At 45.1% G+C, this 26676-nt stretch overlaps 1 protein-coding gene across 1 annotated transcript in view; it reads left to right on the top strand.

The window, feature by feature from the left end:
* The first annotated feature begins 379 nt into the window (after window positions 1–379).
* ARHGAP42 (Rho GTPase activating protein 42) overlaps window positions 380–26676 on the top strand; it is a 531819-nt gene continuing 505522 nt past the window's right edge. The window contains exon 1 of the mRNA XM_082244686.1: window positions 380–1067. Coding sequence (XP_082100812.1) covers window positions 914–1067 — 154 coding nt within the window. The 5' untranslated portion in view covers window positions 380–913. The remainder of the gene's footprint in view (window positions 1068–26676) is intronic.

Below are 26676 nucleotides of genomic sequence, written 5' to 3'. Positions count from 1 at the left end.
GGGCTTAAGTGGTTAAGGGGGGAAATCCTTCCAGTCCAGAAGTGAATATGATTTTCTACCCAAAATGCAGATTTTACCTTGAGTGTGCAAAATAAAAATAAAAAAAATCCTTTAGAGGGGAAGGTAGTGGTGGGGGTGTTAGGGGTGGACGATGGCCTCCTCGCCTTGGGTTCCGGGGGGGGGTCCTTGTCCCAGCACCGCTCCTGTATGTGGATTTTGGAATGATATTTTGGCTGTGTAGGAGACAATGACCCTGATGAGGTCATACAGCTGTGGCTATCCCCCATGTCCCCTATAGACGGCAGTCAGGAGACAAACTTCTCAACTTTCCAAACTTCTTTTCTTTCCCTAAACTTTTCTCAGTTTTTGTCCTGGGAGTTCCGCAGACAGCTGGAAGTGGGACCTTCACCCTGGGGCTGCCCATATCATGGTCCCTCCAGGATCTCCTCCATCCTGAACCCTGCACACCCCCCCCCACCTAGTCCCTAATTCTTTTGCTGTCTTCAGAGCAGCTTTCAAGGAATTTGGACAAAAGGAGATCCATGATCCCACCTCCCTCCACTGACTTTATCTAGGAATGTGAGGTGACCTAAGGGTGACCTTGCTGGGAGTCCCTGAGTGGCACAATCTAGAAGGAGGGAAGGGTGGGGTGGGGGGGATCTGTAGTCTATGGCTAGGATTTGATCAGCCATAGTGATCACAGAGGGAGGGGGGAAGACAAGGCTGAGATCTGCCGGAAATGTCTGCACACTGCTGACTGCACAATCAGACAGGGGACAATGCAGCTGGGTGACAGCTCCGGACACACTTGGGGGACCGTCTGCTCCTAGGATCCCGAATCGGGCGACTCTCTGCTCTTCCAAAAAAATAAACTTCCCCCCAACTCCATTCTCCTCCATTCAGGATCGTTACAATGGGGCTGCCGACTCTGGAGTTCAGCGATTCCTACCTGGACAGTCCCGACTTCAGGGAAAGGCTGAAATGTCATGAGATTGAGCTGGACCGGACCAACAAGTTTATTAAAGAGCTGATCAAGGATGGGAACATGCTGGTCGGGGCGCTGAGAAGTAAGTTCATGGCATGCTGCAGCAAGTCACCCCCCCCTCCAGCGATCTGCATCGCCTTCCCCTGCATGAGTTACATTGTTGCAGAATGCTGATCACATTTCACACAATATTTGTCTTTTCTAGGAAGTTATTGTCGTTCTGTTGATCATACACACGTTGGATGTTTTGGCATGTTGGATACATTCACATTCTTATTTTTATGACTAATATACAGGATTTATATACCTCCAGCAGTCTGCACAGAGCTTTATATTGCAAAGGAAGACAATTCAATACAGGGCTGGGAGGGTCCTGCTCCTGGGAGCTTACAATCTAATAGACTAGCCTGTTGTACTTGGTTTATTTACATGCAAAAAGAATGTATCTAGGGAGAATTAGATTTCATGTACAAAAAATTGATTAAAATACTCTCATCTATGCTGGATCTTCTTATAATGTGTATTGAGGACCGGTTTACACTGAGAATCACACAGGGTTTTGAATGGGCTAAAATCACACCGCACAGTGGGGGCCCGTCCATTGTGGGCGCAGGGGCGCCACCCCTCATCCATGCGTCCGGCCCCCTAATCTACATGCAGAGTGCCGGACGCATGGATTCCAATAAAGAATTTTTTTTTTTTTTTTTTAAGCACGTGATTAGAGCCTGAGGCTCTGATAGGCTTCAAAAAAAGGAGAATTAGGTTTAATGTACAAAAAATTGATCAAAATACTCTAATCTACGCTAGATCTTCTTAACCACTTACCGCATAGTGACGTAGATCTACGTCGGCAAACTTTGCGGGGTTATACCGGGATGATGCCTCTAGCTAGAGACACCATGCCGGTACCGTGGTTTAGTGTCAACGGTCGGCTTTCCGTCCGTAACTACCGATGCGGCTTGATCGTTACCCGGGTGAGCGGGAGGGGATGCCCCCCCCCCCTCCCGCTGCCTTCCGTGACTTTGCTTGGGGCTCCCGCCCCACCGGGAGCCCCGAGCACCCAGCCGGCACGTCCGCCGGCTGGATTGAGTCCCGAATGCCGGAAACGGCATCGATCGGGTCTCCGGTGACGTAACCCGGAGGCGGCGTCCATGATGTCACTTCCGGGTTACTGTGCTGCAAAAAGCGGCAAATTTAAAAAACGGCTGTATGCAAAAACGCCGTTTTCGGCATTTTGCATACATGGAAGTGTAGTGGAGGGGTTTGGGGTCTTTTAGACCCTCGATCCCTCCATAAAGAGTACCTGTCACTACATATTGGTGTCACAAGGGATGTTTACATTGCTTGTGATAGCTATAAAAGTGATCAGATTTTTTTTTTTAAAAACCTGTAATAAAGTTAAAAAAAATAAAATAAATAAGAAAAAAATAAAAAATAAAAAATTTTGCCGCCCCCATCACCGTTAGCTCGCGCACAAAAAAAAACGTATACGGAAGTCGAGCCGCGAATGAAACCGCTGTTCAAACCACACATGTGAGGTATCGCCGCGATCGCCAGAGCGTGTGCAATAATTAAAAAAAAAGAGCTACACTCTACCTCTAAACTGGTAACCGTTCAATAAATTTAAAGCGCCGCTGATTGAGATCTCTATTGACCGTAGTTTGCCGCAATTTCGAACCGTAACATGTTGGGTATCTATTTACTCGGCGTGACATCATCTTTCACAATGTACAAAAGAAATGGGCTAACTCTACTGTTTAGTATTCTTTAAATGCAGTGAAATGTGATTTTTCAAAATTTTTCCAAAAAAATGGCGTTTTAAAGACCGCTGCGCAAATACCGCGTGACAAAAAATATTGCAATGACCGACATTTTATTCTCCAGAGTCTTTGATAAAAATATATATATATATAATGTTTGGGGGTTCTAAGTAGTTTTCTAGGAAAAAATACTGGTTTTAACTTGTGAACAAAAAGTGTCTGAAATAGGGCTGGGGCTTAAGTGGTTAAAATGTGTATTGAGGACCGGTTCACACCGAGAATCGCACAGGGTTATGAATGGGCTAAAATCGCACCACACAGTGGAGGTCTGTCCATTGGGGGCGCAGGGGCACCGCCGCCCCTATGCATGCGTCCCGCCCCCTAATCTACATACAGGGCGCCGGACGTATGGATTCCAATAGGGGATTTTTTTTTTTTTTTAAGCATGTGATTAGAGCCTGAGGCTCTAATAGGCTTAAAAAAAAGTGGGCTCGGGGCGCAGAGCACTGCGCCCCGAGCCCACTCAGTTGTATGACAATAGCAAATTAATTTTCGCTAATATCACACTGATTTTCCTCCCAGCCAATCAGAAAGCGGGTCATGAGACCCCTTTCCTGATTGGCTAAAAAGAGAAGCGATTTTACTGGCCATTGGCCAGGAAGAGGGAGGGGACGTACGGCCGGAGGAGACTCATAGCCGAATGGGGAAGGAGGATATAAGGATGCCGGCCATCCATCCCAGGAGGGGGAGGAGGGAGGGGGTGGTAGATTTGATTGCTAGCTGGCCATCCCGCCGGGGGGGGGGTTGTTGGTTTTGCCACCCCCCCCAAATTTTCATTCACCAGCCGCCACTGGCACCGCACCACACAAAAAGTAGTGCATACACTCAGTGCCGGTGTTCCATCAGAATATAGCTGTCTATAAGATTCTGCAGCCGGAAGTGACATTCGGATGAAAAATACTTACTGCGCATGCGCCATGCGTGTCAGCATGGCCACTATGCATATCAATAGGTTTCCTAATGTGACAGAACACGAAGCAGCTGCGCACATCTTCCAGGATATAAGAGTATTATGTGTCAGCAAAGATCCCCCCCCCCCCCCCCCTTAAAAAAAAGCTGAACACTTATCTGCATGCTTACCCCCTAAGCCTAAATTCCTCCTCCTAGCACAACTCTTTGCCCCCTATCCCCCCCAAAAAAATCATCCCTCCTAGCACAAATCCAATACCCCTGAAATTTCCCATCCGAGTAGACATCCTCCCCCCACTTCTTCAAATCTCCCCTCCTTGCACAAATCCCATCCCTCCTCCCACCACAAATCCCCCTAAATCACCACACTTAACACACTTACCCCCTAGATCACCCCCCCCAGAACAATACTTACCCCCTGCTGCCCCCCAAATTCCCCCTTACAACACAAACCCCCCCAATCTTCTTGCAGCCCCCCCACCCCACCTTACATGAAACCATAGTTCCCAGGGCAGCCACCCCCCCTGCCCACCCCTTTATCCCGAACCTGCATACACTACTTTTGGAAACTAACTGCAACCGGAAACGCGTGGTACTTCTGTACCATTTGATCCAATGCGGGCAAATGCAGTGCTTTTATGAACCTGCGTTTGGGGTGTCATTGTGCTTGGTTTACTTAAATGCAAGAGAAATTATCTAGGGAGAATTAGGCTTCATGCACAAAGATTATTATTATTAATATTATATTATTATACAGGATTTTATATAGCACCAACAAAATGTATTAAAATACTTCCATCTACGCTGGATCATGTTGCTGGAAAAATAAAGTGCGCCAGTTCACACTCGTAATTGCACAGGATGTGCTTTGCTGTGCGATTCACATGTAGTTTTGAGCAGTGCGATTTCAGCCCATTCATTTTGAACGTGCTAAAAGTCCACCACACCATACCAAATGTAGAGCATGCACAACTTTTGGAAACTGAAACTGGTACTTCTGTACTGTGGGATCCAGTGTGGGTAAACTTACTGTGTTTGCGACCTGCGTTTTGGGTGTCATTTTGCTTGGTTTATTCAAATTCAGGGGAAATTATCTGGGGAGAATTAGGCTTCATGAACAAAAAATATTATTAATATACTCCCATCTACGCTGGATCATATTGCTGGAAAAATCAGGCGTAAAAAATGCGCACTGAGGGCCGGTTCACACCGGGAATTGCACAGGATGCGCGTTCCTATGCGATTCACATGCAGTTCTGCGTGGTTGTGATTTTAGCCCATTCATTTTTAAAGGGCTGAAATCTCACCGCACCAAAAGTAGCACGAGCACTACTTTTGGAAACTGCAACCGGATCACATGGTGCTTCTGTACCCTGGGATCTGGTGTGGACAAATGTACTGCATTTGCAACCTGCGTTTGTGTCATTGCACTTGGTTTATTTTGATGCAGTAGAAATTATCTGGGGTGTATAAGGGCCCATTCATACCAGAAACTGCACAGAAGGCCCCTGTGACTTTTGCCGTGATTTTTTGACACAATTTTAACTGGACTTGATGCAATGCCTGTGTAATCTTGAGGTCCATAGACCTCAAAACGCATCAAAGTCGACCCAAAGTAGTACAGGGACTACTTTGAAGTCATTGCAACTTGAAGTCGCACAAATATGAACAGTACTCATTGGACAGCCGTCACCTCCTCTTGGGACTGATGCTCCCGCCAAAAGACACCCTGTCACATGCTCCCCACAGATTTATTTCCAATCCCATGGTGCACTGCGGCAAACACTGCCCACTGGGACAATCATAAACCCTGGTGTGCTTCTGGCTAGGTTTCCTCCACTGCCCAACACGATCCCTCATTGGATACAGTGGGGAGACTCCCCAGACTCAACAGGCCACACCTGGAGGCAGGTGGCAGATTGCAAACAGATCAGGCCCCCCTGATAAGCAGATAGGGCCACGATCATGCTTTTCCTTGCACCTACCTAGGAGTGTGCTACACAAACAATACAAAATTAGAATGAGAGAAGGGGTAATAAAGGAACTATTATTTTCAAAAGATGCAAGAAATCCCTTGTACCTTTTTTTGCTTTTTGTTTTTGGAAGATTGCACAATGGTTCCATCCTCATTCAGGTGTTTATTGCTGTTTGTGTTACTGATCGGGAGATGTCCCTTACTTCCTGTCTTGGTGACACCAAGGGCATTGCTGTGAGTTGAACTTCCTGTTTCTGGTACCAGTGACATGTCACCAGCTGCTCATGGATTCTCCAAGGAAATCTATGAAGAACGCTCTCCAGAAGAGGTAAACAGGAAGTTTGGCTTTGTAATAGTGGGCTGTAAAATTATGTAAAGAAGCACAGCTTTTAAGCAGATGTATGCCCTTTAGTGAATGACATTTAGCTTGCTAACGCATGATGTATCTCAAACAATTGCTATCATTTTGGTTTTTATTTTTTTCTCATCTTTTATCAGTGTTGCTTTTCCCCTGCTGTGTTCTTGCAGTCGCCTACTATCTGCATGTACTCCATGTAAATTTCCTGATGGTGACAACAGTGGACCATGCCTGCATAATGTATGTTGAAATGGCCACTTGTACCAGACTCCATCTAAAGTGCATATAACACACAGCCTGATCCAGCCTGTCTAAGGCTGCATTCACATGTCAGCTTATAATCGCGGGCAGAACCGCCGCGGTTCCGCCCGCGATTCGGAGATTTATTGCAAATCGCGGGACGCCTAGCGTTGCCCGTTGATTTGCAATAGCCCCCCAAACGCCGAGCGATGTTGCCGCGATTTACGCCCGCCGAATCGCGGCAACATCGCGCAAACAAAATCGCGGGACGCAATACGCTCCAAAAAAGTACAAGAGCTTCTTTGGAGCGTATTGCGTCCCGCGATTTTGTTTCCGCGATGTTGCCGCGATTCGGCGGGCGTAAATCGCGGCAACATCGCTCGGCGTTTGGGGGGCTATTGCAAATCAACGGGCAACGCTAGGCGTCCCGCGATTTGCAATAAATCTCCGAATCGCGGGCGGAACCGCGGCGGTTCTGCCCGCGATTATAAGCTGACATGTGAATGCAGCCTAATATGGGGGAGCAGTAAAAAAAAGTCAACACACCTTTGTTTTATCCTCCCCGGCTAGCTCCCCCTTGTTTCTCTCTCTCTCCAGGTCTCCAGGCTGGCACTGGCTGTGTGTGAGTCACTGACAGTCTGTAAACATTGTGACAGAGATGCAGGGAACCGGTATGCCATGTTCACTTGGTGTGAATCTGTACTATTATTATTATTATACAGGATTTATATAGCACCAACAGTTTGCGCAGCGCTTTAGAATATGAGGGAAGTCAATACAGTTACAATACAATTCAGTACAGGAGGAATTTGAGGGCCCTGTTCCTTAGAGCTTACAATCTAGAAGGGAGGGTCAAGTGAAACAAAAGGCAATAACTGTGGGGGGATGAGAAATTGGAGAACATGGAAGTACAGTTGTTAGGTGTGGGTAGGATAGGCCTCTCTGAAGAGGAGGGTTTTCAGGGATCTTCTAAAAGCTAATAGAGTAGGAGACAATCAGACAGATTGGGGTAAGGAGTTCCATAGGATTGGAGAGGCTCTGGAAAAGTCCTGGAGGCGAGCATGGGAGGAGGTGACGAGGGAGCTAGAGAGCAGGAGGTCTTGAGAGGAACGAAGAGAGTGATTAGGTTGGTAAATAGAGACTAGGCTAGTGATGTAGTTGGGGGCTAAGCTGTGGATGGCTTTGTAAGTTGTTGTTAGTGTTTTGAATTTAATTCAGTGGGTGAGCGGAAGCCAGTGGAGGGCTTGATAGAGAGGAGTAGCGGACACTGAGCGATTGGTAAGGTGGATGAATCTGGCGGCAGCATTCATGATGGATTGAAGAGGGGATAGCCTGTGTAGAGGTAAGCCAACGAGAAGGGAATTGCAGTAGTCAAGGGGTGAGATGACCAGGGAGTGAACTAGGAGCTTTGTTGTGTCATTGGTTAGAAAGGAGCGTATTTTGGAGATGATGCAGGGATTGAGGTGGCAAGATTTGGACAGTGATTGGATGTTATTTTATTGGTCACAAACTGGAAGTAAAGTCCAATATTACTTCCAGGTAATGCAGGGGTGGTGCAGGCATTTACAGGGAATACTAGTTCCCTGAATCTCTATGTGGTTGTGACTCAAAGTGTATATATTAGGCCAGCATTTCTCAACCATTTTCGGTCATGGCACCATTAGGGGCCTTCTCACACCACATGCAGCCCAGTGCATTTTTTTTTCCTGCATCAAAAACACAAGGAACATAGGTACATTGTTTCCAATGGCATAGTCAGGGCCGGTGCTTGACTATTTTGTGCCCTGGTTCACCACACACCAACCCTCGGTGGCAGTAGTCTTGCCTAGGGCGCGGGTGATTACAACAGGGTGAGAGCGGACTCACCGGGGAAGCAGCATTTCTCCTACGTCCGGAGACCTGAGACATGATGCCCGGCTCCTCCAACTCCCCAGCTATATATATATATATATATATATACACAGCATTGCGAAAGTATTTGGCCCCCTTGAACTTTTCAACCTTTTGCCACATTTCAGGCTTCAAACACAAAGATATAAAACTGTAATTTTTTTTGAAGAATCAACAACAGATTTGTGCACATGTGGAAGAAGGTGCTCTGGTCAGATGAAACCAAAATCGAACTTTTGGCAACAATGCAAAATGTTATGTTTGGCGTAAAAGCAACACAGCTCATCACCCTGAACACACCATCCCCACTGTCAAACATGGTGGTGGCAGCATCATGGTTTGGGCCTGCTTTCCTTCAGCAGGGACAGGGAAGATGGTTAAAATTGATGGGAAGATGGATGGAGCCAAATACAGGACCATTCTGGAAGAAAACCTGATGGAGTCTGCAAAAGACCTAAGACTGGGATGGAGATTTGTCTTCCAACAAGACAATGATCCAAAACATAAAGCAAAATCTACAATGGAATGGTTCACAAATAAACATATCCAGGTGTTAGAATGGTCAAGTCAAAGTCCAGACCTGAATCCAATCGAGAATCTGTGGAAAGAACTGAAAACTGCTGTTCACAAACGCTCTCCATCCAACCCACTGAGCTCGAGCTGTTATGCAAGGAGGAATGGGCAAAAATGTCAGTCTCTCCATGTGCAAAACTGATAGAGACATACCCCAAGCGACTTACAGCTGTAATCGCAGCAAAACGTGGCGCTACAAAGTATTAACTTAAGGGAACTGAATAATTTTGCACGCCCAATTTTTCAGTTTTTTATTTGTTAAAAAAGTTTGAAATATGCAATAAATTTCGTTCCACTTCATGATTGTTTCTTACTTGTTGTTGATTCTTCACAAAAAATTACAGTTTTATATCTTTATGTTTGAAGCCTGAAATGTTGCAAAAGGTCGAAAAGTTCAAGGGGGCCGAATACTTTCGCAATGCACTGTATATATATATATATATATAGACATACCTACTTTTTGAGCTTCTCATCCAATTTAGTAATTGAAGCAGAAACTTGCCTATCAAAGTAGACCTAAACCCGATCATTAAGCTCTGATACTAAAATGATACCTGGTGACCCTGTGATGAAGGTACTTGTTCAGACACCTTCTGTTAAGGATGGCAACGCTCTGTCACATTCTTTCCAGTGTTCTCCTGTCTTGTCACCTTGTCATAACATGGACAGATCTAGGGGGGTGCTGGGGTGGGTAATGCTCCAAGATTTCAGGCGTGCCCCCCCATTGACGTCAATGTAAGGAAGTTGCGGTGCTCACCTTTGGCGATGCTGAGTTGGCGTAGTTGCACAGTGTCATGCTACTACGGGTGCACCACATCATTTGTTTCCATGGTGCAGGGGGCTAGAGGTCAGTCATTGCTTTTATGTGTCAGCCATGTTTTACTGCATATACTGTACAGACTGTGGATCTTCCTGTTGTGGGTTTAGTAACACTTTAAATTGAAAACCTCACTAAAAGTAAAGTTGCCCTTAATAATAAACATGTCACATACCTGGGCAATTCAGACTGAGCAAAAAAAAAAAATGCATAAAGCAGAGTTGCCTTCAGCAAAACTGCATGTCATAAAGCTCAGGAGGTCTGAAGATATCGTCAGCTTACACTATGTGCAAATATCAACTTTACTAATAAACTTTAAACTTGACCCAACCTCTTTTACCACCTAAACACCCTTATTGGCCAGTGAGGTTGATTATTACATGAAACAATAGGGAGAATCAGTAGGCAATATAATCTTACTAGCAGACTGACTGACCAATGGGAAGGCTTGGGTGGTAAGAAGAAGTAGAGCCTAGGTGAACTTTCACAGAAAAAGTCAAGATTTAGATATATCTTGAGCTGGCTATATCTCCAGTGATAGTTTGATGAGTGTCTTTCACTGAAGACAATCTCCACTAATGCATTGCTTTATCATTAGCTCAGTTTCCCATACCCAGGCTTCTGACAGGTTTCAATGGCATACAGACATCTCCATTGCACCATGCACCCGTATAAGTGGAGGGTGCTGCAGCAACTGAGGGATGACGCCACAAAAGTCAGATGAAAAAAAAAATGTTGCCAGCACACCCTAATCTTCTTCTATCCCAGCTACCTTTATTGGTGGTTCAGCGTGTCAAAAAGCAAAGTGTAATGTTTAAGAACCACCAAGGGTCCCTTTATTAGTCAATGCGACTTATCGATGTCACTTTCCCCAATGAAGGGCCCTAGGTGTTTCGATCAGCCATAACATTATGACCACTGATAGGTAAAGGGAGTATCTCATTACAATGGCATCTGAAAATTGGTGGGATATTTTAGGCAGCAAGTGAACATGTTGCCAAACATGTAGCCAAAAGCTTTTATAAGGGTCACATGAACGTCACATGAATATCAGAGCTGGAATACGGAGTAATGGAAGAAGGGGGCCTGGTCTGATGAATGACGTTTTCTTTTACATCATGTGGATGCCTGGGTGCATGTGTGCCACTTACCTGGGGAAGAGATGGCACCAGGATGTGGTATAAGAAGGCAAGTCGGCAGAGGCAGTGTGATGCTTTGGGCATTGTTCTGCTGGGAAACCTTGGGTCCTACCATTCATGTGGATGTTACTTTGGTGTCCATGCCTCAATCGGTCAGGGCTGTCTTCGCAAAAGGGGGGCATACTCAATATTAGGTGGGGGGCTGATCGATGTGTACAGTATATATATATATATATTAGGGATCGACCGATTATCGGCAAAGCCGATATATCGAGGGCCGATATGCACTTTCCCCGTTATATCGGAATTGGCCCCAGAGGTTACCGATATTTCGGAAAGTGCTTGTACCGGAGTGATGCCTGCAGCTAGCGTTCATAGCCGACGGTCAGCTGACTTGTAACGACAACCGATGTGGCTGAGAAGCCGCTCGGCTGTCATTACAAGGAGCGGGAGGGGACGTCCACCCCCCCTCCCGCCGCCTTCTGTGGCTCGCCCGGGTCTCCTGTCCCACCGGGAGACCCGGGCAACCAGCTTGCACGTCCGCCGAAGACCCGATCAAAGCCGCATTGGGCTCTGATCGGGTCTCCATGCAAAAACCCGGACGTGATGTCATGACATCACTTCCGGGTACTCGGCGCCAGATTAAAAAAAATGACTGCATTCCAAACAGCCAAACTTGGCGTTTTGAATGTTTTTAAGTGCAGAGGAGGGGTTTGGGGTCTTTTAGACCCCCAGATCCCTCCACAAGAGTACCTGTCAAGTAAATAAAAAAACATTTTTTTTTAAATGTACGAAAATATCGGCCCATATCGGCCGATACCGATACGCGATGACCAAAATATCGGTATCGGCAATGAAATAACTATATCGGTCGATCACTAATATATATATATATATATTTATATAGGTGAGGAGTCTTCAAAAAGTTTCCACACTTTTTTATTTAAAAAGTTAAGATAAGTGCCAGTTCTATGGTCCGACTTCTTGTACAATGGCACAAAGTGGTGTTGGACGAAGCAATGACATTTGCATGGTCAGATAGTTTGGAGTGGAAGATTTTCCTGAGTTTGGTGAGCTGTGCTGAATGTGGACAGCCATTGTCACCCTGCAGGATGCTGCCGCTCTGTAATATGAAGTTTACTGCCTCGTAACTTGATACAGCTTTCCAAATGTTTGCAGCCTGAGGGCACCGTCTCCCAGGCTGGGAATGACATTCCTAGCAATTCACAGAAAAAAAAAAAAATCTGACTTAAGCTGGAATACTTTTTGTGTGCAAAAATGGTTTTAGGATGAGTGCATGCGCTTTTTCTTGGCAGCACGTCACACCGCAGTTTAGTTGGGCTGCAGAGTGCGTCCATCGGGAAATGCGCTGTGCCGCCATTTTTATGCACACATAACATGCATTGCGGTAAAGCATGCATTAACACCAAACATAGTGAGAAATTTAGTACTAAATAGATGAAGTGAATCAGCCCTTAATGTAATTATACAGTATATCAATGGAAATGGCTCTGCTATCAGATAGTAGGAAGATTTTTTTTAATTTAGGGATAGTTCACACCAGATGTAGTCCAGTGCGTTTTTATTCTGCTTCAAAACTGCATACACAGTGTTTTCCAGGTATTCCAATGGCCCTAGTTCACACCAGTGCAGTCAGTTTCTGGTGCAGAAAGAAAAAAGAACATGCTGCATTTTTTTCTGCACAGAACTGTACTGGAATATAGCAAAACGAATCATAAACGCACTGCAACAGAGCGTGGTTTAGACTGTAAACTAAAATGTATCTGGGATGCATCAGGAGTGCTTTTTTGTGGTGTGAACTGGTCCTTAACAACATCATTACCGGAAGGTTTAAAGCGGTTGTAAACCCGAAAAAAAAAACCTGCAAGACAAAGGCATAATGAGCTAGTATGCATCGCATACTAGCTCATTATGTATTACTTACCTTAGAACGAAGCCCCGACACGGACCCCTGGACATCGCTGCGGGTGCTGCCATGATCCCTCGGCTTTTCTTCCGGGTTCGGCGGCTCCGGCGCTATGATTGGCCGGAGCCGCGATGACGTCACTCCCGCGCATGCATTTGATTTTCCGGCAAGCTCCCGGCAAGGAAAACTGAAGGTCCCCCCGGACCTTCAGAGCGCATGCGCCGCTCGCGTGAGCGGCTGCATGCACTGCAAATACTGTGTCGGTTTAGGAGATATTAATTGTACCTACAGGTAAGCCTTATTATAGTAAGGCTTACCTGTAGGTAAAAGTGTCAAAAAGCGGGATACTACCGCTTTAAGAGTCGGTTCACACTGGGGCGGCACGACTCTGTACTACTTCGGGGGCGACTTGTGCATTCCCATGCACCACGACTTCGGAGCGACTTGCATGGACTTCACATAATGGAAGTCTATGCAAGTCGCTCCGAGGTCGCCCCGAAGTAGTACAGGACCCTTTTTCTAAGTCGGAGCGACTTGTGTCGCTCCTATTAGAATGGGTCCTGTAGCGGTCAATGGACCGCGAGGGAGCGCGACTTGACAGTCTGACAAGTCGCCTGACAAGTCGCGCTGGTGTGAATCGAGTCTTACCCCCTTAATGACCAGGCCATTTTTTGCGATTCAGCACTGAGTTACTTTAACTGACAATTGCGCGATCGTGCGATGCTGTACCAAAATAAAATTGATGTCTTTTTTCCCACAAATAGAGCTTTCTTTTGGTGGTATCTGATCACCTCTGCCATTTTTATTTTTTGCGCTATAAACAAAAAAAGAGCAACAATTCTGAAAAAATATATATATATTTTTTATATAACATTCCCAATAAAAAAAAATGTAAAAATCAAATCTTTTCATCATTTTAGGCCAATTTGTATTCTGCTACATATTTTTGGTAAAAAAAAAACCCCAATAAGTGTATTTTGATTGGTTTGCGCAAAAGTTATCGCATCTAAAAGCTAGGGGAAAGATTTATGTCATTTTTATTTATTTTTTATTTTTACTAGTAATGGTGGTGATCAGCATTTTTTAGTGGGACTGCGACATTGCGGCGGACAGACCCCTAACTGACATTTTTGAGAGTACCAGTGATATTACTACAGCAATCAGTGCAAAAAATATGCACTGTTACTGTAAGAATGACACTGGCATGGAAGGGGTTAACTCAGGGACGATCAAAGGGTTAAGTGTGAGCCTAGGAGGTGCTTTCTAACTGTTGGGGGATGGGCTTGTGGAATCAACACAGAGACCTGTGATCCTAAATAGAAAGATCACAGGGGCACTGTGTTCATTTCAGAGAGAACAACGGTTAGCTGTGTTTACAACAGCAGACCGCCGTTTTCTCTCTCCACGTGGAGCGATCGCGGCCGCCCACCCTGTGACCTACATTTAACCTACAGGTAAGCTTCCCCTCTTGCTAATGGGGGGCGGGAGCGTGCCTCCGGTGGCGCTCCTGTGAATCGGCGTACAGGTACGCCAGTTCAGGAAGCCAAGCCAGCCCGTGTGGCGAGGGGTCGGCAAGTAGTTAAAGCGGTTGTAAATCCTGCTTGGTAATTTTTATCTACGGGTACGTTTTTAATTAGGCTTACCTGTAGGTTAAATGAATATCTCCTAAACGTGCACCATTTAGGAGATATTTACCCTGCATGCAGCCAGTGACATCACTGCCGCATGTGCTCTGAAGGTCCAGAAGCTTCGTGCCGAATCCAAGGGCTCCTGCACGGATGTGCGGGAGTGATGTCATTGTGGCTGCAGCCAATCAAATAGAGGGAGCGCGTGAACCCGGAAGAAAGACAAGGGGAACATGTCAGCACTCTCAGCAGTGACAGTACAGCACTTGAAGGCTTCGTTCCAAGGTGAGTATTTCATAATGTGCTAGTATGCGATGCATACTAGCACATTATGCCTTTGTGTTGCAGGCTTGATTTTTTTTTTTGCAATTTCCGCAGTTTTACAACCCCATAAATCCTTTGGACGTTTTATATATTTTGAGCTCTTTGCTATTCCGGTGTAATACGCATTTATTGACCTTTTTGTTCCTTAAGAGACAAAACAGTGATTGCATCAGAAGTCGCTGAGAAATCCCCAAATTGTTTACATTAGTCTGACTGCCATGTGGGACACTGAACTCTGCTTGTGAATCAGCTTCTTGTGGGAATTTTGCCAGTAACTTAACCTTGTTCACTAATTGCAGACAGTGATTTACGAACTGATACTCAGTGAGAGATACAGTATATATATATATACCGGTACAAAGCATTCTAGATGGATATGTAAAATGAGATCAACTTAAAGCAGTATTAAACCCAGAAACAATCATTTAATATATTGCAGCTTATCAATTCTTAGATGTGATGGCTGCATTTTTTTCTTTTTTAGGCTTTTTTTCTTCTATTTTCATCTGGTGATCTAGCCAGCAAGTCTGCTGTTTTTCAAAAGCACAAACTCTCCAACAGAATGTATCAGTTTACATGGACGAGACAAACCACTTGACAATGGCAGGGGTGAATAAAGATTTTATTTATTCATGCAAAACCTCTATCACAAGAGGAAAAAAAAATGTTTGCTGTGACTGATTATAAAGTGTGACTTCAATTTGTTAATGTATTTAAATCTGCTAATATATTTTACACACCCCCTTCCCCAGAGTCATAATGCTCCCGTCTGCTGTGCCTCCTGTGCTCGTTCCTCCAGGGTTGTGTCTCACTTATACAGGAGGTGTGTTGCTGGCCAGATAACCAGGTAAAGACAGAGGGGGGGAAAAAGGCCAAAGAAAGGAAAAGGAATGCAGCCACCACATGTAATGTAATTTGGTAAGCTGCAATATATTACATTTTTTGGTTTGGGGTTTAATACTGCTTTAAAGCATATGTAAACTCAAAAGTGAAAATGTAATATTTTGATATTGCAGCTTATCAGTCCCTAGATCTGATGGCTGCATTTGTTTTCTTCCTTTCAGGCTGTTTTCTCTTTATTTTTGCCCATTAATCCTGTATATAGCATACATCCTGTCCTTGGGTGCTACGCTCATTTCTCCATTGTATCTATGGAGAGAGCCCTGGATGTCACCCAGGCTAGACTTAAAGAGGAAGTAAACCCTCCTCGGGAAGTTGTACCTATAGGTAAGCCTATGATAAGGTTTACCTATAGGTACTGTAAATATCTCCTAAACATGTACCGTTTAGGAGATATTTACCTTTAATGCAGCCAGTGACGTCACTGGCGCATGCGCTCTGAAGGAACGGCTGATCGTGCCGTTCCTTCAGAGCCCCGTGCCGTGACCGTCGGCTCCTGCGCGCGTGCGCGGGAGTGACGTCACCGCGGCTCCGGCCAATCAGATGGCCGGATGCCGCGATCCCGGAAGACGGGCGACTGACCATGTCGCTCGTCATACAGATGAGTGAGCGGCACGGCGGGGGCTTGTTCTAAGGTAAGTATTTCATAATGAGCTAGTATGCGATGCATACTAGCTCATTATGCGTTTCTCTTGCAGGTTGTAAAAAAAAAAAAAAATTTAAACGAGTGTACAACCTCTTTAACCGGTTGCCGACTGCGCACAGTATATTTACTGCGGCAGTCGGCCCCGGCCAGGCAGAGTGACGTAGGTCTACGTCGCTCGCCTGTCACTCCTTCTAGAGCCAATAGCGGGCGGGCGCGCGCCCGCTGAGGCGCACGCCCGCCTCGGCTCGTTCACGGAGGAGTGCGGGAGTGTGACTAGCGGACCCGATGTCCGTCGGTCACACTACGATCGCCGGTACAGCGGGAGAAAGACAGAGCGGCTTATGTAAACAAGCCGCCTGTCAGTTCTCCCTGTGTAAAAGTGAAGATCAGACAGTTCTACTATGTAGAACTGTTGATCTTTGTTTTTACACTAGTAGACCTGTCCCTGCACAGTTAGAATCACGCCCCTAGGACACACTTAACCCCTCCCTGTCCAATACTGTTAACCCCTTCCCTGCCAGTGTCATTTTTGCAGTAACAGTGCATATATATAGCACTGATTACTGCAGTCACTGGTACCCCCAAAAGTGTCAAAAATGTCAGTCAAGGGTCCGATCTGTCCGCCGCAATGTCGCAGTACCGCAAAAAAATCGCAGATCGCCGCCATTACTCGTTAAAAAAAAAAAACACCAAAAATGACAAAAATCTTTCCCTTTGTTAGTAAACGCGATAACTTTTGCGCAAACCAATCAAAATACGCTTTTTGCAATTTTTTTTACCAAACATAGGTAGCGTAAAACAAATTGGCCGAAAATGTTAAAAAATTTTGATTTTTACATTTTTTTGGGGGGAATTTCATATAAAAAAAAGTGAAAAATATTGTTGTTTTTGCAAAAATTACGCTCTTTTTTTGTTTATAGCGCGTGATCAAAAAATCGCACAGGTGATCAAATACCACCAAAAGAAAGCTCTGTTTGTGGGAAAAAAAGGACGTGAAATTCGTTTAGGTACAGCGTCGCACGACCGCGCAATTGTCCATTAAAGTCACGCAATAAAAAATCGCAAAAAAAACCCTGGTCTTTTAGCAGGAAAATCCTCCGGTGGTAAAGTGGTTAAGGTAGAACTGCAGGCAAAACCTAGTGTCAGCCAGTGCTGGCTGCAGGGGAGAGGAGAGAGAAGGGCTGGTAATGCCTGGGAGTGGTGAGGTCACCCATTGACTTCCTATGGCCCATTAGTTGTTGTTGGAGCTCCCTCCTCTCCGATGCAGCTGCCAATGGCTGACAGAGGGGAGGCGATCATGTGACTGGACCAGAGCGGGCTGAAAATAGGTAGGTATATACATCTTTCTTACACTGATTAGTAAGCATGGGTGTTGAGGGGTAACAGTTTTTAAACTAGTTATCATGGCTCTTTTTCAATGGGAACGTAGGGGAACGCAGTTCTGGTACCTCCAGTACTGGATGTATAGAATGCTAAGTGGTGCTGGGTGATCTATTGTTGCTGGGGAGATAGATTGCTGCCTGTGAGGTGAATCTATTGTTGCTCAGGGAGATTTTTTGTTCCTTAGGGGAGGGGGGCAGTTGTTGATGGGAGAGATCTACTGTTGAGAGAAGGGTATATTAATGCTGGCTTCTGGGTGGGTCTATTGTGGCTGGGGTGGATCTAAAGTATTGTTGCTGGAGGGTATTATGTTGTTGGGGGGTTTATTATTACTGGGGATTTCTATTGTAGCTTGGGGGGGGGTCTGTTGTTGCTAGGGAGATATATTGTTGCTAAGGTATCTATTGTTGCTGGGGAGAGCCATTGTTGCTGGGCAGATCTATTGCTGCAGGGATTGGTCTATTCTTACTGAGGGAATCTATTGTTGCTGGAGGGGGTCTATTGTTGCTAGGGAAATCTATTGTTGCTAGGGTATCTATTGTTGCTGGGGGATCTATTGTTGCTGGGGGAATCCATTGTTGCTGGACAGATCTATTGCTGCTGGGATTGGTCTATTGTTACTGGGGGAATCTATTGTTGCTGGAGGGATTATGTTGTTGCTGGCTGCAGAGGACCTATTGTATTGCCTTTCATTAGCAAATTCCATACAAACTTAGTACCAAAGAAATACTTGGTTCTGTATTCTTTAAAAGGGAGGTTAGTGGGAGGTGGGCAGGGGGTGGAACCAAGGGACGTTGCTAGGAGGTGGGCAGGAGGTGGAACCAAGGGACGTTGCTAGGAGGTGGGCAGGGGGTGGAACCAAGGGACGTTTCTAGGAGGTGGGCAGGGGGTGGAACCAAGGGACGTTGCTAGGAGGTGGGCAGGGGGTGGAACCAAGGGACGTTGCTAGGAGGTGGGCAGGGGGTGGAACCAAGGGACGTTGCTAGGAGGTGGGCAGGGGGGGAACCAAGGGACGTTGCTAGGAGGTGGGCAGGGGGTGGAACCAAGGGACGTTGCTAGGAGGTGGGCAGGGGGTGGAGTCAAGGGACGTTGCTAGGAGGTGGGCAGGGGGTGGAGTCAAGGGACGTTGCTGGGAGGTGGGCAGGGGGAGGAGCCAAGGGAAGTTGCTAGGAGGTGGGCAGGGGGTGGAACCAAGGGACGTTGCTAGGAGGTGGGCAGGGGGTGGAACCAAGGGAAGTTGCTAGGAGGTGGGCAGGGGGTGGAGACAAGGGGTGACCCAGAAGAGGGGAGTACTTGCACCTATTCTATGAGAAAAAAAACCCTGCTAGTATGGGTTAAACTAGAATTCCACTTTAACACATGTCTGCCTTTTTTTCATGACTGTTACATGTGGGAAGATGGGATTAGTTTAGTTTACTGAAGGAAGATTGTTTTAAGCTTCCAGTTCAGTTCCAGGTCAACGGGTATTTTTTATAGTTGCTAAAAATGTTTTTAGCTTAAAAAATTCAAAACGAATGCAGCCTTGACAAATGGTGAGCAGTTATTTATAAAATGTTAGTAGTTGGGTTTGGCTGTGTTTTAAGGATACTCTGTCACCCTGACCGTGCCTCTTGATAGTCCAATTCCACCAGTATATTCACCCATTTGCGCTCCCTTATCACCATCCTGCTTAATCAAAGCCCTTATTGGTTTGCTGTACTCAGGTATAGGGAAGCTTCTGATCCTTCCCATGTGACATTACAAAAGCCCGAGCGAACAGATGCCACCCAAACACAGCGACCAGGAGGGGAGTTAAGTAGCCTCATCCATCTTGAGCCTACTTAGGGTGAACTACTGCAACGAGAAGGAGGTAAGAGAGTGCAAATTGGTGAGTATAACTTGCTGTGGGGTGGGCAATCAGGATGTATTGATGGTGTCTCTGTAATGTAAGGAACGTCATCACTTTCCTTGAACCCACACGTGGAACACGTGCCATGACATGTATATCATTTGTGTTGTGTTGGGTTTCAATGGGCCCCATTGGAATTCATTGAATGACATAATGCAGGTCAATGTTCCAGAATTCAACATGTGGGGCATTTTCCCAAGACACTGCAACACAGTTCATTCCTATGAACGATCCCTTTTAACAGCAATCTCTCTGATGTCCATGACTATTGATTCAGTTGTACAATGCATGGAAAAACACCAAGTGTATAAGACTCCTAATTACGTCTTGTCAACCGGTTTGGGCTTCAGAACCTTTTTGGCATTGATTATCTGTCTCTGTGCAAATGCAAAGAGCATGTGACCCCCCTCAAACTGCCGCCATGCCTTTTGTTAGGGCTACAGTAGCCAAAGAGAGACTTGATCTGGCGATACGTTAAAGTATGCCTTGTCTGGCCAAAAATGTTTCTGAATGCAGGTAAGAACAGTGCTGAAGTACAGAAAGCAGAATTTCGTGAATTAATTTTTTTTTTACATGGTTACATTGGTCCAGCTTGGACCACTTGGACCACTGTAACCACTTGGACCACTGTAACCATAACCAAGCGTATACCATATCAGTGGGATCCCTCTAATAGCTGGAAATCACTGTAGTGGACACCAATACTTCAGTAATCCCCACTTGCTTCAATGTTCAGTGCCAAGCAGCTTTTATTCAGAGAGCGCTTTTAATTTTCTCAATGAATGCAAAGCATTCTCTGATTGGAAGAGGTGGACAGCATGACATTATCTCCACACCTCACCACCTCGTTAAACCAGAGAATACTTTGCAGTTTTTGAGGAAATCAAAGCTGTCTCTGAATGGCCTCCTGTGTTTAGAATGCAACAGGGCAATGGCTTGGCAAAAGACCTGGAAGCTAGTGTAGATAACTGGTGTAGTGGTGTCTACTACTGTGATTTCTAGCTTCTACAGGGATCCCACAAGTATGGTACTGTATATGCATAGTTATATTATGGTATATGCTGCATAGTTCTATTGGTCCAGGCTAGAACAATGTAACAATATAAAATTATGCAGAGGTCCTGAAACCTTCAGCTGTGTAATCAGCAAGGAAAATGAACTTTGCTGATTGTAAATATACAGGTCTGACTCAGAAAGGTGATGTGTTAGATTTTGCAATAAAATTATTGCTTTCCTATAGAGAGCAAGGGTCACACTGTACAACATTAGGCAAGGGACAGGCTTTTCTACTATGTGGCTGCTTTTGAAAAAAACTTTTTTTTAATGCACCTGGAATGTAGTTAGGAGGTTCAAACTGAATTTTGAATTGGGCTTTATTATGGTACCCACAAATTCCTGAGTGGAAGGCACTGACCAAAATACTTTCATTCAGCCCTGCTTCCACGTTCTTTATTGTATGGCCTTGACTCGCCATTTATTTTAATGGCTGGTCAGTACTCATGGCAGCCCTTAGCCATCCAGTTGGGTATATCCGAGAATACATTGGCTGGGTAGGGTCCATGTGCAGTAGTGGCTAAAAGCATCTGGGTCTTTTTTCTACAAAGTGTAGATATTTTCCAGCACACCACAGATCTTCAAGTTGAGCCCAAACGGCTTTTTTGAATTATAATCACATGACAAACAAGAGAGTGTAACATTTCGGAGTCACGCAGGACCCCTTGTTCCGTGAGAATTACCTACCCGTGAGAAAAACCTACCCCTCGTCACTTCCGGTTCACGGCACTGTATGGAATGCAGCGCTTACATTAAAACAGCGGGGCTGCAATACGAATCATCTCAGCTCGTGTGCCTGTCACTTCCCTGATCTCGGCAACTAAATATAAAAGCGGCGGCGGGTGTATGTAAACATAAATCACGGAGACGCCAGCCGCTTTTATATTTACTTGCCGAGATCAGGGAAGTGACAGGCACACGAGCGGAGATGATTCGTATTGCAGCCCCGCTGTTTTATTTAACCGCCGCGTGGGTAGGTTTTTTCAACGGTACACTGTGCTATTTCCATACTAGTGCGCATGCGCACTAGTCTGCTCCTTTGTTGTCCCTTTAGGTATCCGGCCCTGTGAGCATGCGCACTTCTGCGCTGCTCAGCTGTTCCTGGCCGGAAGTGACGAGGGGTAGGTAATTCTCACGGGGTAGGTAATTCTCACGGAACACCCCTTCCTCAGGCATGTGATATCATATGCCTGAGGAAGGGGTATTGAGTGACTCTGAAACGTTGCACTCTCTTGTTTGTGGTGTGATTATACTTCAAATAAGCCATTTGGGCTCAACTTGAAGATCTGTGGTGTGATTATAGTTCAATAAAGCCATGTCTCCCAACTTTTTGAGACGGTAACGAGGGACGCCTATTAGCAAACGTATGTAGGCCTAGGGCACACCCCCTGCCACCTCCGTTAAAGGAAAATTATACAAAAAAATTATTAGTTAAACCCACAAGTGCTTTTTTTTATACCACTACTATCCCTTTATATTGGCTTTTGACATTTACAAACACTGTAATTTAGACATTTAGAGCCGGTTCACATTAGCACGACTTGTCAGCCTGACAAGTCGCGTTCCCTCGCGGTCCATTGACCGCTACAGGACCCGTTCTAATAGGAGCGACACAAGTCGCTCTGACTTAGAAAAAGGGTCCTGTACTACTTCGGGGCGACCTCGGAGCGACTTGCATAGACATTCATTATATGAAGTCCGTGCAAGTTGAGCCGAAGTCGCGGTGCACGGGACTTCACAAGTCGCCCCCAAAGTAGTACAGAGTCGTGCCGCTGCAGTGTGAATGCGGGCTAAATGAAAGGTTTAGCACTGGGAAACATTTTTTAAAAGATAAAATGTGCATTTTATAAACAACTATATAGATGAGACCAGAATGAGGGACAAATGAGGAGGAAAGAGGGACAGAGGGACTTTGCTCCAATTCAGGGACAGTCCCTCAAAATAAGGGACAGTTGGGAGCTAAGATAAAACCGTTTAGACTCAACGTGAAGATCTGTGGTGTGCTTGCAAATATCTACACCGTGTTATGTATGATCCAGTCTCCAGCTGGAGGTTGCTGCAGCACTCAGCATCCTAGAACCTTTTCCAGGAACGTGTGCAATGGGAATATGGATGATTTTTTTTCTACAAAGGGTTTGAGGTGCTGGGCAGAGCTGCACTGGAAAGAGCTTGAGGGGCGGGTTAAGTATTTTTGAAGGTGGTTGGGTGAATGGTGGGGTGAATGGGGAAGACTATAAAGACTAAAGGCCCGTACACACGTAGCGATTGTCGGACGTAAATATTCGGCCAACGTCCGATCGGCCGATTGTTGGCTTGTTAGTATGATGCTTCCGACAACTGACTGCGACTTTTCGGCTGAACAGAATCTGGTGTGCAGGCTTTAAAATTTTTGTTGGCCAACACCAGAAAGGCCGATTGTTCCTCAGTCAGTACAGAATTCGGCCGACAATCAGCAGATGAGCAAGACTGGGCATGCTCAGAGAAGAAAAAACACACGGAAAGTTAACCATCACATGGCATCACTTCTTCAGTCGGCTGTTGTTGGCCGACAAAATTCGTGTGCAGTCTTTAGCACTTTTCAACCGGCAGGACAGCACCGGACAAAAGACGGCCGATCGTTCGGCCGACAATCGCTACGTGTGTATGGGGCTAAAGTCATTAGAAGTGAAGTTGTCCTTTATGTCACACTTTGTTATTATTAAACTCAAAATTTTGAATACTGTACTGAAAACTTCTTTTTAACAGACCCTCATTGCTAAAACAGATCTAAAGACCGGGGCAGTTTTGCAGATTCCATTCCATGGGTCATTACGAATGGCTCCAGAATGAATCAGGGATTATAGCAGGAAATAAGATTAATCTTCATTTATATTTCCTGGTAAACCATATTAAAATAAATAAAACAAAAAGCCAGGATTGTTTTTCCTGGCCGCTTGCAGACTATTGTAGTTCAAATGACCCAGTAATTTGGTTAGAGTTACAAGCCAACTCAAGTTTCATAATGATTTTCCTTCTTTACTGTGTGCTAGATATTATTAAGTAGAATGTGACCTAAGAATGGAGGCCGTTACTGGAACTGCGTTTAACCCCAATCATGTTACCCGTGACAAATATGCGCCTATCTCTCCGTATAATAATAAACCTTTACTTTTATTGAGTTAACCTTCATGTAGAAAAGGTGGACGCCAGTTGTAGAAGAGAGCTGTCAATTCGGTTTATCTCTGACATCTTGGGAGCTGGGATTGAAATGTTATATGTACAGTATAATTCAAGTACGTGGTCCACTGCATTCCAAATTCAGAATTTAACTGGAATGTTGAAGAAAGAAATTCGCCCATAAAGTCAGTATCCCATAAAGGTGATATTCCAGGAGATTTCTCCAACTTGGGTGAATGCTGTATGGTGTCTGGGTCTTCACTGCTACTTGGAATTCTAACGGGTATATTTTCCCACAACTAGCCCTTCAGCCAAGCTACTTTTGTCATCAGTCTGAGCAAACTCTACACTAGTGGGAGCAGGGCACAGAAACAATGTTTTTTGGTCTTATATTGGAGTATCCATTTAAAACTATGGAAGCAAGCAGAGTGGTGACATCTTGGCTTGGAATGGTGGCTGTTGGGTTTGGGGTTGGCAGTGAAGGTATTTGGATGTAGTCATTAGCTGCGGAGACCTGCTAGTGGATCAAGGCCTGCTTTACTCCAACAAAAAGTGCAATTTATTTTGGGAAGATGTTTTCTTTGATTTATTTATTAGCAGATGCCATTGTATTGATGTTTTAGCTAGCTTTAAAACTAATTTTGTGTCAGTAACTCTACCTGACCCCTGCACATTAAAATGCAAATATGGGGTGACTGACACTTTGTGACAGAGTCAACAGATTAAACTAAACAGATAAATTAAGTGTTCCTTGGCCCCAATGCCATCAATTTTGATGAAATGCGATGGGTAGAACATGAGATCTGAATTCATCGTGCACGCTTACAGAACGGTGCAACTTTCTGTACAGGTCCTATTGCGGTTTACTTTTTGTAGATATAATTTTGATTAATACATATGGATTGTTTTTACAGTATTTTGCTATGTGGGGCATGTCTCTTTTTTAATATGGTCATGGTATAAACTAGTGATCGACCAATATCGTTTTTTATTGCCGATACCAATACCGATATTTTGGTCATCGGATATCGGTATCGGCTGATTTTGATCGGGTCTTCTGTTCGGCGGCCGTGCAGGTAGAAATGCCCGGGAAGGCAGCGGGAGGGGGGGACGTCCCCTCCCGCTCCTTTTAATGACAGCCGAGCGGCTCCTCAGCCGCATGGGCTGTCATTACAAGACAGCCGACCGTCGGCTATGGATGCCGGTACCGGGGTGATGCCTCTAGCTGCAGGTATCACCCCGGTACAAGCACTTTCCCTAAATATTGGCAATATTGGTAACCTCAGGGGCCGATTCCGATAAATCAAGGAAAGTGCATGTCAGCCCCCGATATATCAACATTGCTGATAATCGGTCGATCGCTAGTATAAACTGAGGCTGTGAAGTCCATGAGAGAAGTGGAGGAGCTGGCCAGTGGGGCTTATTGCTATTTATTTTGACCTAATGTTTTAGGGGAAGCACATTAGACCTCCTTTCATCAAGGGGTCTCTTCCTCTGATAAGAGGTTTACTATCCGATGTCAACTCTGACCCTCAGCTACTGTTACTGTGGCATTGAGTACAATGACCTTGGGCTCAAGGACCAGCATATTATTGGGGGAACTGTCCAATCTCTGTGGTGCTTCCTAGAAGAGGAACACAGGGAAGATGGCTGAAGATGTGTAATTGTGATCTGAGACTGCTGCATGATAATCCTGATGATATTCTACACTGATATTCTGCATCTGCTAGCATGTTAATATATTAGTTGATGAAGAAGTAATTGCAGTAAAGTGCTGAAAACGTACATGTAGGTGGACATTCCTTTATTGCTTTGTGGGCCTATGGTCGGGAATGTCATCATTGGACCTATGGCCGGAAGCAACATATCAAAGATGGTGGATACAAAGGCAGATACGTGTGGTCGCTCTGCCCAAAAAGAAGCAGGACAGGACCTGTGACAGCTTTGCACTAACAGTTGTCCAATCCAGCAATCCAGGTCAACTGCATGTTTCATAATCCTACATAATAAAACTTAAGAATAGAGAGTGAAAAAGTCCTTATTTCCTAATCAATAAATCCTCAACCACTATGTGTAATGCAGCCAGGCTATATTCTCCTCCACCAACATGTGGCACTTTTCCACTGCAAGTACCGGCTCGGCTCCACTCGGCACTGCTTGGCCCAGCTCGGCTTAGTTTGCTTTTCCACTGCGTGGTACGAGTTGGCACCTTTCAGCACTGTATAGGCTCTATTCGGCTCGGTTTGCTTTTCCACTAAGTAGTAAGTGGGTGGGATTACAACGATTCTCTGACCAATCAGTGGCTAGTAGTGACAAACAAACAATGCTGCATGCAAAGGATTATGGGATATGGTATAGGTACGGCCCGCTTGGAACCCCAACCTAGGTGGTACTGTTTAAGCGAGCCATACCGAGCCGCACCATGTAGTGGAAAAGCGCTGCTGTACCAAACCGTACCGAACTGTTCAAACATGTACCATGCGGTACCATGCAGTGGAAAAGCGCCATTAGTGCACTGCAACATGCATATTTTTTAATTGAAGTTTAGTTTACTAATAAAGCTTTGTGAAGTTTAAATAAAAAAGGAAGATTTAAAAAGGTAATGTAGTGCATTCTAAAATGCAAATGCACTTTGGCGCACACATTGTGGACCCTAAACACGAAAGGCTTTGAATCTTTAAAAATGTGGGCGTGTTTCGGCTTTTTTGGCAATTTTTATACAAAACACTCTAAAAGGAATAGTTCTGATTTACCCTCATTTACTTCCTTTCCCACACACCAAGAATATATTTAGAAGAACTGCCTTCTCTTTACTCAACTTACAATTAATTTCAAGAAAGGGATGTCCAGATGTTGCTAGTTTATCGAGGATGTAAGAGTTCATGTCTGGTTTCTATTAACTGTCATCAATTCCACTTCTTCCCCTTTCACTGCTTTAATGTAGCAGAAATATGCGCTGTAGAATTGTGCAAGACGGAAAAGAAAACGACAGTGAAACCCGTCTGAGAAAATACAAAGCTTTGCATCGTGCAGCATGAAACTGATTTTGGACGCTTTGGGGCTGAAAGGGA

Source organism: Pelophylax lessonae (assembly GCF_965119305.1).
Source record: "Pelophylax lessonae genome assembly, chromosome: 2".
Classification (NCBI taxonomy): Eukaryota; Metazoa; Chordata; class Amphibia; order Anura; family Ranidae; genus Pelophylax; species Pelophylax lessonae.
The sequence above is the reverse complement of the archived record's forward strand: the minus strand, read 5'-3'. Positions and strand labels throughout refer to the sequence as shown.